Raw genomic sequence first — 13,441 nt, forward strand, 5'->3', positions numbered from 1 at the left:
GTGCTATTTTTGTCAGCCTCATCTTACAGATGAGGAAATTGAGGCTTATAGAGCCTTATAGACTTGTCCATATTCACAGAGATTCAGCGGATTAAGCAGGATTTGAACCCAGGTCTCCCAGAAACAGGATGAGAAATAGTCACCATGAATATGGATTCTTGGACCTATAGTTCCTGCCATGACACAACAAAGAAAGAGCCAGCCTTGAAATCAGAATGACCTGGGTTCAGGTCTAGATGTACTTGAAACATACTGTCTATGTGACCCTGGACAGCTCACTTAACTTTTCTAGCCCAGAGACATCAAACATATAGCCTTTGAGAGATGTACTCCTGAGAGTTGCCTGAATCAGATTAAAATGTTCATGGGAAATTTCTAACAAAATAAATACAAATATAATAGAACATAGATGATGTTCGTATGTGGTTTCCTAAGTCAATATGCAGCATCAGGTTCCCTAATTTAATGGCCCCAATTCTACTTAAATTTCACCCACTGCTTGAGGTCGCTCTCTAAAGACTTCAGTGAAATCACTGGAAAGGAAGGAAGGCAAGGCACACACAGGCCCTGCCCTCAAGTTTATATTCTATTGAATAACTTTACATGTGAAAAGACAAATACACATGAGTTCCATAGAGAGAGGATGCAAGGTAATCTTTGAAGGGAAGATCATGATCCTATGGACAGGGGGCTCAGAATTAGAACTCAGGGCTCTTAGCTTAGCACACTCCTTCTCTCTCTGTCATCTTACTCACTGAGCCAGAGCTGGTTTTCTCATCAAATGGACTTGGCCACTGTCCAGGTCCTAATGTCACTTGTACCTTGTCCTCTAAACCGTTTCTGACATTGTTATAGGGGCATGGAGTTCCTCAGAGTCTGGCAAGCAGAATTTAGAGGAAGATAACTCCTTGGCCAAGCATTCAAGAAACATAGAAACTCTAATGTCAGTGAGGGGTCAAACTGATCCAAGAGAGCCAGGCAGCCAGGAATGTCGGCAGTAACTCAACCCAGCTGCTGGCCTGCTGCTTCTCCTGGATGCTCATGAATGGTTTTTGCAGCTGATATAATCATTCTCTTGTTTTCCATCCCCATCCCGACCTCCATCTTCCGGAAGATGTGGGAGAAAGCCATCAAACTCAGCAAGGAGTTGGCCGAGACCTACGAGAGCAAAGTGTTTGACTATGAGGGGCTTGGCAACCTCCTGGTGAGTCCCCGGGGAGGTCACTCCGGGCAGTCTCTGGGTGAGGCTCTAACGGGTCACATGAGTCACATCCATTTGGCCCCCAGTGTTCAGGAGGGCTTTAGGGGGTGATGAGCTTGGCAAAGATCTTGCTAAACTTTGTTTTCATTGAAATGTTTTAAAAATTAGGGAAACATTTTGGTAAAGGCAATGACCTGTTCTCTACTGATGGAAGAAAAGTTAGAGAGATGGAAAACTAGAGCAGTAATTAACCTCAAGCTCTTTGAGGGCGATCCCTTTTGCTCCCAATGTCTGAAGGGTAAGGATGCTAGTTAGCGTGTATATAAGACTTTAAGGTTTACAAAGGGCTTCTAATGTGTTATCTCACTTTAACCCACAAAATGAGGAAACTGAGTGTGGAAGAAGTTATGATTTACCCAGCATCACACAGTGTCCAAGGCAAGATGTAAACTCAGGTCTTCCTGACTCCCAAGTCTAACCTTATGTCCATTGGGCCTCCAAGCTACTGCCTCATGAAACTGGGTTAGGGAAGGAGCAAGACCAGCCCATGTTAGCCATACCTGGGAGGATTTGGTTTGGTTTGGTTTCCCAGTATTCATCCTTAGTAAAAGGCAGGACCAGGATGTTGAATTTGGAGTCAGAAAGAACTGGGTTCAAATTCAGTCTCAGATACTTAGTTTTGTGACCTTAAGTAACTTTCTCTCTCTGAAACTCAGTTTCCCCATACACACCCTGTAAAACAGGAATAATAACACCTGCTAAATCTGTCTCACAAGGTGAACACAAATGAGCCAGTAACTTGTAAAGTCCTTTGTTCACCACCTTCATCTCTCAATACATTCCTGACTAACTTCTCATTCTATCAAGAAATTTGTAAAAGTTTAGAAAAAGCAAAACAGCAAACCAAGTTCTGTGGTTTTTGCAATATCTGCTCCTATAGATTGCAAAGAAGGGAAGGAGATTGCTTTGTTGTCTGTTCCTCAGTTCTTAATCAATCATTAAAAACACACAGAGTAGGGCAGCTAGGTGGCACAGTGAGTAACAGTTAATAGAGCACCAGCCCTGGAGTCAGGAGGACCTGAGTTCAAATATGGACTCAGACACTTAACAGTTACTTGCAGTGTGACCTTGGGCAAGTCACTTAACCCCAATTGCCCTGCCTTCCCCCTCCGAAAAGAAAAAAACCAAAAACACACTGTTTTTTTTCTTAGTTTTCATTAACATTTTTAAAAATAAATTTTGTTGATTTCTTTTCATTTTCCTTTACATTGTTTAGATAACTTTTTAGTGATGGCTTTGGGGTTTTTTAATATCAAAAATTTCCCCAGTATCCTTCCTCTCACAGAAAGTCACTCCATCTAACAAAGAAAACAAAATTTTAATTTTAAAGATTAAAAAAAGAAAAAAAGGGGAAAATTTTGTCTTTTTTCTTTTAAAAATAAATCTTTATTGACATCTACATATCCCTCCCCCTTACCAGAGAGTGAATAATAAAGAATAAAAAAGAGAAAAAGGAAGAAAATGAACAAGAAAACTAAGTAGCATATCAACAAAACCTGGTATAATAACCAGTGTTCCACACCCATGGTCCCCCACCTCTATAAAAGTACAGGGCTGGGGCAGAGGGGACTTATTTTCTCGCATCTTTTCTTTGGGTCCATTATAATTTCATCAGTCTTGATGCTGTTCTATCTATTTGCATTGTTCTTGCCATGTGTATTGTGTTTTTGGTTCTGCATTCTTCCCTCAAGCTTCATGGAATTCTCCCCCATGCATCTCTGCATACTTCATATTTATTGTTTTATATAGCTCAGTGATATTCCATAACATTCATATATCACATCCTGTTTAGACATTCCATACTTGTTGGGCACCAACTTCCTCCCCTCCCCCCCCCTTCTTTGCTAATACAAAAAGTCCCTTGCAAACCTTAAAGTGCTTTGTAATGACAATTAATATTCCTGTGTAGTCTCCAGGCTCCATGGCTGTTCATTCTTTTATAAAATAAATGTTGATTTTGTATCATCTACGTGTCTCCCTATGTCCCTTCTCCTACCTTCTCCCAGAGTCATCCATTACAATAAAGATTTTTTTTTTTTACAAGAGAAAGGGAAAGAGAAAAAAAATTCAACAAAACTGATCAACATATTGGCAAAATCTGACATTACATGCAGTGGGGCAGTCCTGTGGGCTCCCTCCCCCACTTCTACAATGGAGTCGGGTGGGCGCCTTTTCCTATGTCTTCTCTTGGGCCAAGTGCATTCTTTGTCATTTTGTAACATTGATCTCAGACTTTCATGGTGGTGGTCCTTCCATTTACGTTGCTGTGGTTGTTGTATTTATGGTTTTCTTGGCTCGGCTTTCCCGTTTCATGAAAGTCTTCTGTGTGATCTGCAAGCTCCGTGGCTCCTACTCCCAGCGTTTCCGTTCTCTCTTTTATTTCAGAAAAAACGGGCCTCGTTTTATGAGAACATCATTAAAGCAATGAGGCCCCAGCCAGAGTACTTTGCTGTCGGTTACTACGGCCAAGGCTTCCCGTCGTTTCTTCGGGTAAGAGATCCCAGAGGGCTCTGAGGCTGCTGGATGTGTCCAGGTCTGAAAAAGAAGAGTTTATTCTTATCGTCCCGGTTCACTCCCCCCACGGCCTAGTGTTAGCATCTGTGCGTGGTTTGTTCTCAATGTGGGTGGTAGAGCAGGAAAACATTTCCGGAACTGTCCAGCATCTCCACCCCCCTCTTCGCCTCCCATCCCTAGACACCACCAACATTCTGGCAGAACTGTTTAGCAAATGGTTTGTCCCAGGTGGAATGAGATGGAGAAAACAGGACGCTGCCGTGTCCGGCTGGAAAGAAGGGAGAGCCAGCTAATTATTTGTTTATTTATGCAGTTTCTAGCTAGAACTGAAAACAGCTCAGCCTCTGAAATTGGCTAAAAATACAGAATCTGCCCACTCACTTCAAAACTGTGGAAAGTACACTGATTTCCCCAGGGTTTTTCACACCCTTAATCAGTGTGGTATAGTAGGAGTGCAGCTTCTGATCCAAGCTGTACCCCTTCTGCTCTCTGACCATAACCAGGTATTTAACATTTACTGAGACTCAGTTTGTGAAATAGTGATATTTCTGCCTGTCCTGCTCCCTACTTCATGGGGGCTATTGTGACAATTGAATTACATTCTGAATGAAAAAGGACTCTGAAGTCTTCACACACATACAAGAGCATGTGTGATTCCAAAGGCAGGGCCTCGCTGCCTATCAGATTCAATTCCAATGATATTATTATTATTACTAATCTCATCAAAGATGCATCTGAGAAATAAGGCACCATTGACAGGGCATTGCCTTTGGAGTTGAGGACCTGGTTCAAATCCCACCTCAGACAACTAGTATTTATGGGACCTTGGCTTCTCTGTGACTCAGTTTCATTGCCTGAAAAATTGGGGAATTGGATCCTAGCTCTCCAACTGGAATGGGAAGGTCTAAATCAATGATTCCTCCCTTCTTATATCATCATATTATCATGTTAAGCAGTGTTATATAGGGGACGCAGAGCTACCCTTGAAGCCAGGAAGTCCCACTTTCACATTCTACCTCTTACTGACCATCTCTGTGTGATCGGGTACAAGTTACTTAATCTCTCCATGTTCTAGGCAATTCTTAAGTGTCTGGGAAGATGACGCCCTGAACTCCTCTTTTCTTACCTGGGAGTTCCCTATTACATTGAAATCACAAGTCTAATCTGTTCTCATCAACATCATTATTCTTGTCTTATTAAATGGCGTTTAGACAAAAAGGGTCCTAGGACAAGCCTCTATCCTGCTATTTATTCATCATGGATTAATCACCTACTATATGTCACATACCCTAGGCACTGGGGGAGAAAAAAAAAGATGAAAGCATATACACGTTCTATCAGGAGACAGCACATGTATCTTTGTAAGTACCTGCAAAATGCACCCAAAGGCCTTTTTAGAGGGAAGTCACTAGCAGACATCATCTTTCATTTTTAATGTTCTATGGCCTGTTTCAGAGGTAGATAAAACTGCTGCTTTTTGTAATTGAATAAAAGGATTGGGATCTTCCGTGTACTCACTTCGAACAAGTTTGGGACAGCCCCAGTAGCAGACAGGCATGACAATCCATCACCTGATCTACACTCGAAACCTTTCTCCCTCAGGAGAAGCCAGATTTATCCCTGACCCTCATCTCCCACAAAATGAGCTTGAAACTCATTGTTTCCATATGTATTGACTCTTGTAAAGTCTGCAATGACTCTCATTGGGCCCTTGTAAAACCTCCCAGAAAGAATGACCCAATCCTAATTTTCTAATCCGTTTCCTTCCCAAAGGGAAGACCTTCTCATCCTTAGAAGCTCTTCCAAGATAAGGATGGCCTCTGGGAGGGAGATGAGCAGCCACTAGCCAGCTGGATAGTGTAACCACTGGCTCCTGGCCTAATATTTTTCTTGATGGAAACTTTTTCTTTTAAAAAAATATATATTATGTACTTGTATATAATATATATTTAGTTTTCAACATTCACTTTCATAAGATTTTGAATTTTAAATTTTCTCCCTCTCCTTCCCCTTCCCACTGCCCAAGATGGCATACAATTGGATGTAGGCCATACATGGACAATTATATTAAACATATTGCTGTGTTGTAAAGAAAAATTAGAACCAAAGGGAAAGACCAAGAGAAAGAAAAAAGAAAGGAAAAATAGTATACTTCGATCTGCATTCAGACTCCACAGTCCTTGCTCTGAATGTGGATGGCATTTTCCATCATAGGTCTTTTGGAATTCTCTTAGATCATTGCATTGCTGAGAAGAGCTGTCTATCAAAGTTAGTCATCACGCAATGTTTCTGTCACTGTGTACAGTTTTCTCCTGGTTCTGCTCACTTCTCTCAGTATCAGTTCATGCAAATCTGTCGAGGTTTTTCTGAAGTCTGCCTGCTCATTTCTTGTGGAACAATAGTATTCCATTACATTCCTACACCACAACTTGTTCAGCCATTCCCCAGTTAATGGGCATCCCCTCAGTTTCCAGTTCTTAGCCACCAAAAAGAGAGCTGCTATGAATATTTTTGTGCATGTGGGTCCTTCTCCCATTTCTATGATCTCTTTGGGATACAGCCCTAGAAGTGGCATTGCTGGGCCAAAGGCTATGCACAGTTTTATAGCCCTTCAGGCATAGTTCCCAATTGCTGAATGGAAACTTTTCTCTCACGGTAGCACCATCACTATCCCCTGCTCTCTAGGTCTAGATCCTTCAGCTATTTCTGGATCCTCCTCAGAGTCAAAGAAGCAGGGTTGGAAGAGACCTTGGTGGCCATCCAATCCAACCTCCATCTGGAAAAAAAATCCTATAAGCCAATCAAAAAGGAAATTGTCATTCAATGCCTGCTCTGTGCCAGGCTCCATGTTCAGCACTAGGGATAATGCAAATCCCACATAGCTCAGTAGTGGTCTTGCAGTCTCTGTTCCTCACTCCCAAGCAATTGAGTCATGGAGATTCTTCCTTTCTCTCATCTCTTGCCTTGTCACTGTCACTCTGTTGCCTCTCCCTCCTCACCTGACCCCTGTAGAATGGCAGTAGCTGAGCTGGCCTCCTCCTGTCTTCAGTCTCCCGTCCCTCCAGACAGTTTGACTACAATGCTGTTCCTCTTATTCCTCTGCTCAAGGAAAGCCCTGGCTTTCCAGCCTCCACCCCACTGACTTGGCCCTACTTCATGTAATAAACCTGACTTCTCGCCATTCCCCCACGTAGTTCCTCTTCTCCACATGGGCCAGACCCAAGCGCCATGCTCATCTACTAACTCACCTTCTGCCCACATTGTTGTTTGCTGTTGGTCAGTTGTTTCACTTGTGTCAGACTCTCTGTGACCCCATCTGGGGTTTTCTTGGCAAAGGTACTGGAGTGCTTTGCCATTTCCTTCTCCAGCTCATTTTACAGATGAGGAAACTGGGGCAAACAGGGTTGTGACTTACCCAGGGTCGCACAGCTAGGAAGTGTCTGAGGCTGGATTTGAGTTCAGGGCTTTCTAACTCCAGGACAGTGGATAGAGCACAATTCAACAACTTCTTGACCCCAGGACCACACCACTGCACCACCTGGCTGCCTCATGGCTGACTGGGATAGTTTCCTTTTTATTTTACATCTATCCTGTCCAGTTGTACCATGCCTCTACGCTGTGTCATTCTAACCTTTTTCTCTTCCTTGAACATCCAGAACAAAATCTTCATCTATCGAGGAAAGGAGTATGAGCGGAGGGAAGACTTCAACCTAAAGCTGCTGACTCAGTTTCCCAATGCAGAAAAGATGACCAGTACAACTCCTCCAGGAGAGGAAATCAAATCATCTCCCAAACAGTGTATCCTTTGCTATGGCTTTCACTTGGCTTGGCTAAGAGGCTGAGTGATGTCTTTCCTAGACTCCCTGTGACCATCAGCTACTTGCTTTAGCTCTCTGCCTCAACTTACATTTGTGTAATATATCTGAACCCCTATAATCCGATTCTGTTTCATTCATTAAATATGTATTAAGCTCTTAGTATGTGCCAGACACTGTACTGGGTACTAGAATTACAAAGACAAGACAAAAATATTTCCTGACCTCAAGGAATTTACTGGTGAAAAGCCAATGTGTATAGGTAAGTGAAAGTAAAATAAATAAGTTCTTTTAGTGGGAAGATGATGAGTAAGAACCAACATGGCAGTTGGGTTCTGATGAGAGAAAGAACACAGTGCTTAGAGCCAGGAATTCTGGCTTCTAGTCCTCAGTCAACCCACATAACCTCCAGGAGCCTCAGTTTCCTCATCGTGAAAATAAGACGATAGACTCAGAGGTCCCTTCCACCTTTCAGATTCTACAGTCCTTTGAAATTCCAAGTCTAACTCAAAATTCTCCACCCTAGAAGGAGAACTGATGAGGAGGATAGCCTCCCGGGTCTTCTTGCTCTGTCTTGCAGGGTACCAGAATTTTACTAACTGATGTGGCACAATGGCTAGAGAGCTGGCCTAGAAACCGGGAAGACCTGTGTTCAAATCCTACCTTGACAGGTACTGGCTGTGTAATCTTAAATAAGTCCTGTATTCTCTCGAAGCTCTAGGAAGTGCTCTAAAAATTTCAAGGTCCAGAGAAGGGTGTCCACAGCACAGGTAGAGGGGGTTTCCACACCTGAGCCTTGTCTCAGCAGTAAAATCAGAGTTCTAGCTTGTCCCTATTCTATTCTTCCTCCGGATATTTGACCAAACATGGACAATTTCTAGGAAAGATATCCTACAATTCAATATCTAGCTGTTTCTTACTTAATCTCTCCCCACTTTTAGCCTCCAACAAATCTTCCCAAAGGCAAAAGAAAGACAAAATTATTATCTACTTTCAACCATAAATAAACCAAAGACCAAACTTTATTTCAACCAACATTTATTAGACATCTGCCAAATAGAAAGAAAAGCCTGTTGCTGACCACAGAGAGCTTACTTTCTATTGGACAGGGAGATAATAGCGCACATCCTAAACTACAGCTAACTAAACGTAGGGTAATTTGTGAGGAGAAGCACCAGCTGGGGGAGATCAGAGAGGAGGCGGCACCCTGAAGGAAGTTAAGGGTTCTACCTGGTGAGAGTGAGTAGAGGGAGTACAGTAGAAGCACACAGGAAAGCCCATGCAGAGCCCTGGGGCAAGACTTGGAATCCTGAGTTCAGGACATGGCAAGTTGACCAGGTTGGCGGAACACAAAGGGTGTCTGAAGTCTGGAGAGACAGGCTGGTGTCAAACTGGGAAAAGCTTTAAATGTCAAGCTGAGAAACTCATTTGTTTTTTCCTCCAGGCAATAGGGAGTCACTGAAGATACCTGAGCAGGGGAGTGACATGTCAGACATGCTTGGTATGCGTATTTTGGTAGTTATGGGAAAACGAATAAGAAGGGAGAGATGGAAGCTGGAGGTCAATGATGACACTATTATAGGAAGGAGATAACGGGGATGTGAACGGAGGTAGAGCTTTTTACGAGCAGAGAGAAGGAGCTGGGTTCAGAGTGAACAAGACTGAACAACAGATTAGATATGGTGGGTGAGGAAAAGTGAAGAGGGGAAGATGACTCCAAGTTTGTACGTCCTGCTGATTGGAAGAAGAAAGCTAATGAGTCCTGCTGAGAAGTTGAGAGGGTTGTCCAATGATTAAATTCACTCTGTGGAATATTAGTGCCCCATTAAAAATGTGATAGAGAGAATTCAGCAATGTCAGGAGAGCTCAAGGAAGACGTCCAATATGCTGGGTGGACCCTTTTGGTAAACTCAGCGGAGGCTGTGGACAAAGGTTTCACTGGATGGACTTCCAGTGACATGATTGGAGGGACCACATTGAAAGATACAAGAGCCATCGGTGCCCTAGTCTCCCATTTGTGTCTTTCCATTTGCTCTCAAGCATGAATAGACAATGAATCATGATCCCCAGTTTGAACTCAACCAAGTCAGTCTGAAAAAGTTTAAGAGCCGATGATGCTTCCCACCTGTCAGTTCATGACTAGCCCAAGCCAGCTTAATGTATGGCCCCTCCAATACTCCTCAGAGCACACACTAAAACGCACCAAAGGCAACTTCAGTTCCTGTGTTTTTCCTTCCCACTCATTTCTGAATGAAAGCAGCTGTGCCCTGAATTCTGAATCAAATCATGAAGCTCTTTGCTTTCCTATGTAACGACTCCTGGCTAGTTCACTGCCAACCTCACTGATTCTTATCCGCTCTTTACTGTCTCCAAGCTGGCCTGAGCCCATAATGATGTGTGAGCATTTTCCAACATATTTCCTTCCCCAAAGAGAAGACCTCATAACCCCTAGGACAGGCTCCAAAGTCCAGCTACCCTGGGTTGGAGAGTAAAGACCACCTGGTATGCCACAGTCCAGGAGAAGTGACCATTGACCCCTTTGTCTTGCCATCTCCCTGCTATTGGACTCTAGGGACCCCAGGTCTTTCCACCCACCCTGCAGCTGAACTTTCCTAAATGTGTTGTCTCCTCCAATCAACTGTCTGAGAGGAACTACCTCACTTTTCCATCTGTCTCCCCCATGCTTGGCTCATAGTGCTTAATAAATACCGTCCTTCGTGGAAGGGCCTGTGGGAATAGGCTTTGATCTGGGTGCTGGAAATGAAGTATTCAGTCGATGAGCCTGCTTAAGAGACAGTGGGTATAGCCAATGGAGGGCTTGATTTGGAGTCCAGACCCAAATTTAAATCCAACCTCTTACAAATTTTGTGACCCTAAGCAAGTTATGGCTGGAGCTCCGGCTCTGGAGTCGGGAGGGCCTCAGATACTTGCTAGGCATGTCACTTTACCCTGTTGGCCTCAGTTTCCTCATCTGTAAACGAAACCTAAAACCACTATAGTCCCAACCCTATGGGGTTGTTATGAGACCTTCAGGAAACAATGTATGCAAAGCACCATAGCATTGGCAAAGTCAGCAAGTTAAGGCCCACTATGTGCCAAGCTCTGGGAATGCAAAGGAAAGGAAAAGACATTCCCTGCCCTCAAGGAGCTCACAGTCTGATGGGGAGACAACAAGCAAGCAGCTGTACAAACAAGCTGCACACAGTTTGGAATCATCAGTGGAAGGAGTTTAAGGAATTAAGGCGGAATGGGAAAGGTTTTCTGCAGGAGTTGGGACTTTAGCTGAGACTGGAAGGTAGCCAGGAGGGGGACACAAAGAGGAAGGGAGTTCTGCGCATGAGGCACCAGCAGTGAAAATGCTCGGAGGTGGGAGATGGGTGAGCAGCAGGGAGGTCCCTGTTTCTGCACTGAGGAGTACATGGCGGGGCAGGATGAAATGTATAAGAAGCCTGGGAAGGTGGAGGAGGGGCTTGTCAACATGTCAAGGGTGTTCTCTGAGATCTGTGGATACACACTCATCCAGGCTGGAGTCTCTGGTGCCAGACCCTCTTCCTTCAGTGATGCTCTTGGCTCTGGAGTCTTCCTGTCCCCAACAAGAGCTGACATAGAGTTAGCCCTCCAATTCCTGATACCAAAGGAGGGCTTGCCAGAAAGAATGCACTGGGATAATGGGTCAGGCAGCTTGGTTGTTTTATTGATGCCTGATTTCCCATTGAGGCTTTTGAGCCAGGGCAGTCTACAAGACTGTTGTCCACATACTCCAAGAGGGAGGTTAATTAATAAGGTATATTGGTCATGAAGAATGGAGCTGTGCTGTCATTTGGGGAAAGGGGAAGAGCTGAAGAATGGCAATTTGGGGAGGTGGAGGCAGGGAAGATGGACTGAAGGAGCAGGCTCCCACATTGCGTCCTTAACTGAAGCCTCAGATATGCAATGCTTCACGGTGAAGCCTGTGATGAACCTACCTCCAAATTACAAGGACAAGCCTGTGCCAGAGCAGATCTTGAAGTAAGTGGTTACAAAAGCAGTCAGACTCTCACCCTTGCCCAGGAATCCTGGGCTGGCTCAGTTAGAACCGGGAGGGCCCAGGTGTTCCAACGCAAGCAGAGCCAGCTAGCAAGCCCTTCAGCCCTGCACGACTAAGCCTACCGAGCCGAAGGGGTCATCTGTCCAGGTCAGTTCAACCAGACATTTATTGGGTACCTATTATTTTCAGGTATGTAGTTGGTATGTAATGAATGCTTACTGAATTGAATTACAAACTACTGTGAACGTCCCACGTTCTCCTAGGAGCGTTCCGCTGTGAACGTCCCACATTCTAGCACTGGACTAATCCTGGGAGTACAAACACAAAAGGGAGTCAGTCTCAGCCCTTGAGAAGCCTGCCGTGTGTCCTTGCATATGTCGTGGCTCTGATCGTGGCTCCCAGGCTGCTATCCCTCCATCTCACTCCATGACCCATGCACTTCCTTTCCAAGTCAGTGACCTCCTTACTCAAGGGGCTGTCACATCTGTATGAGAGGTAAACGCACACGATATTGTTGGCAGCTCTGCATCTTCTTGTTCTATCCACAATGTGTCTTCTCACTGAGTAAGAGAGAAAACGGGGCCCGGCTGTCACTGGTAGAGTCTGGACTTCTGCTCACCTACAAGGACGGTGCTTCTGTTCTAAGGCAGTCCGGTCCTCTATAAAAGGAGGGAGCAGAAGTAAAACATGGCAGATAGCCAAGAATGCTGGACTGGTTCTGACCTTAGCCGTGTGCCCCTGGGCAAGTCCCTCAAGCTCTCTGGTCCTCAGCCACTGTATCTGTGAAATGCTGACACTGACCATCACCCAAGTGGCACAGGGCAATTTTGGCGGTCAGATGAAACGTTTGTAAATTGTTTGGCCAGCCTTTGGGCACTGTGTGCTCACAGCTGCTATCAGCTATTGCCATTCTCATTATTACTGGATAGAAGGTCTTTGAGCTCTCTTTCTGCCCTGACATTCTGCTGAGTCTATGGATTTATGAAGGACAATTTTGGTTGGTAGAAGTAGTTAGGCAGTGATGTGGCTCTGGGTTCAAATCCTGCCTCAGGCACTTCCTGGCTGTTCCATCCCAGGCAAGCCCCTTTACCTCTCTTAGCCCTAGCAACCACTTTACAGGGCTGTTGTCAAAATCAAATGAGCTTGGGGCGGTTAGGTGGAACAGTGAATAGAGCACCGGCCCTGGAGTCAGGAGGACCTGAGTTCAAATCTGGCCTCAGATACTTAACACTTACTAGCTGTGTGACCTTGGGCAAGTCACTTTACCCCCATTGTCCTGCCTTCCTTTCTCTAAAAAAGAAAAAAAAAAATCAAATGAGCTGACATTCGTAAAGTGCTTTGCAAGCACAAAGATGCTATGTCCGTGACCCCTGTGGTGTCGGGAGAAGGTGACTGCTGCTCTGCCGTTCTTCTCCAGCTACTATAGGGCCAATGAGGTTCAGCAGTTCCAGCATTCCCGGCCCTTTCGGAAAGGAGAGAAGGACCCCGATAATGAGTTTGCTGTGAGTGCCGCGTTCTCCCGGCCCGCTGGGCTCCGGCCCCCGAGCCTGTGGTGCCCAAGGAAAAAGAGCCTGACCCACCCCCACCCCCCCGGTCTGAGGCGCTGGGCTTTCAGGCTCCTCCCCGGGCTAGCAGGCTGTGCTTTACGGCCCCATGCCACTGTCTGTTCTCAGATCCACCATCCTGGGTCCTGAGGCCTATCCCAGGTGTGGCGGGGTTCTAGAGCCCCTCCCAGCTTGCCCACTCTATGTTCTAAGCCCCAGTTCTCCCCTTCCAGGTTCTAGAGCCCCTCCCAGCTTGCCCACTCTATGTTCTAAGCCTCCC

General features: G+C 45.1%; 1 protein-coding gene across 1 annotated transcript in view; it reads left to right on the plus strand.

Moving 5' to 3' along the window:
- LOC138145256 (dedicator of cytokinesis protein 5) overlaps positions 1 to 13,441 on the plus strand; it is a 129,960-nt gene that overhangs the window by 88,724 nt on the left and 27,795 nt on the right. The window contains exons 31-35 of the mRNA XM_069066898.1: positions 1,115 to 1,204; positions 3,647 to 3,751; positions 7,432 to 7,573; positions 11,517 to 11,598; positions 13,035 to 13,119. Coding sequence (XP_068922999.1) covers positions 1,115 to 1,204; positions 3,647 to 3,751; positions 7,432 to 7,573; positions 11,517 to 11,598; positions 13,035 to 13,119 — 504 coding nt within the window. The remainder of the gene's footprint in view (positions 1 to 1,114; positions 1,205 to 3,646; positions 3,752 to 7,431; positions 7,574 to 11,516; positions 11,599 to 13,034; positions 13,120 to 13,441) is intronic.

This window comes from Petaurus breviceps, unplaced genomic scaffold (genome assembly GCF_028583685.1).
Source record: "Petaurus breviceps papuanus isolate PSGF00001 unplaced genomic scaffold, PetGlider_PUasm1.0 139, whole genome shotgun sequence".
In the NCBI taxonomy this organism is placed as follows: Eukaryota; Metazoa; Chordata; class Mammalia; order Diprotodontia; family Petauridae; genus Petaurus; species Petaurus breviceps.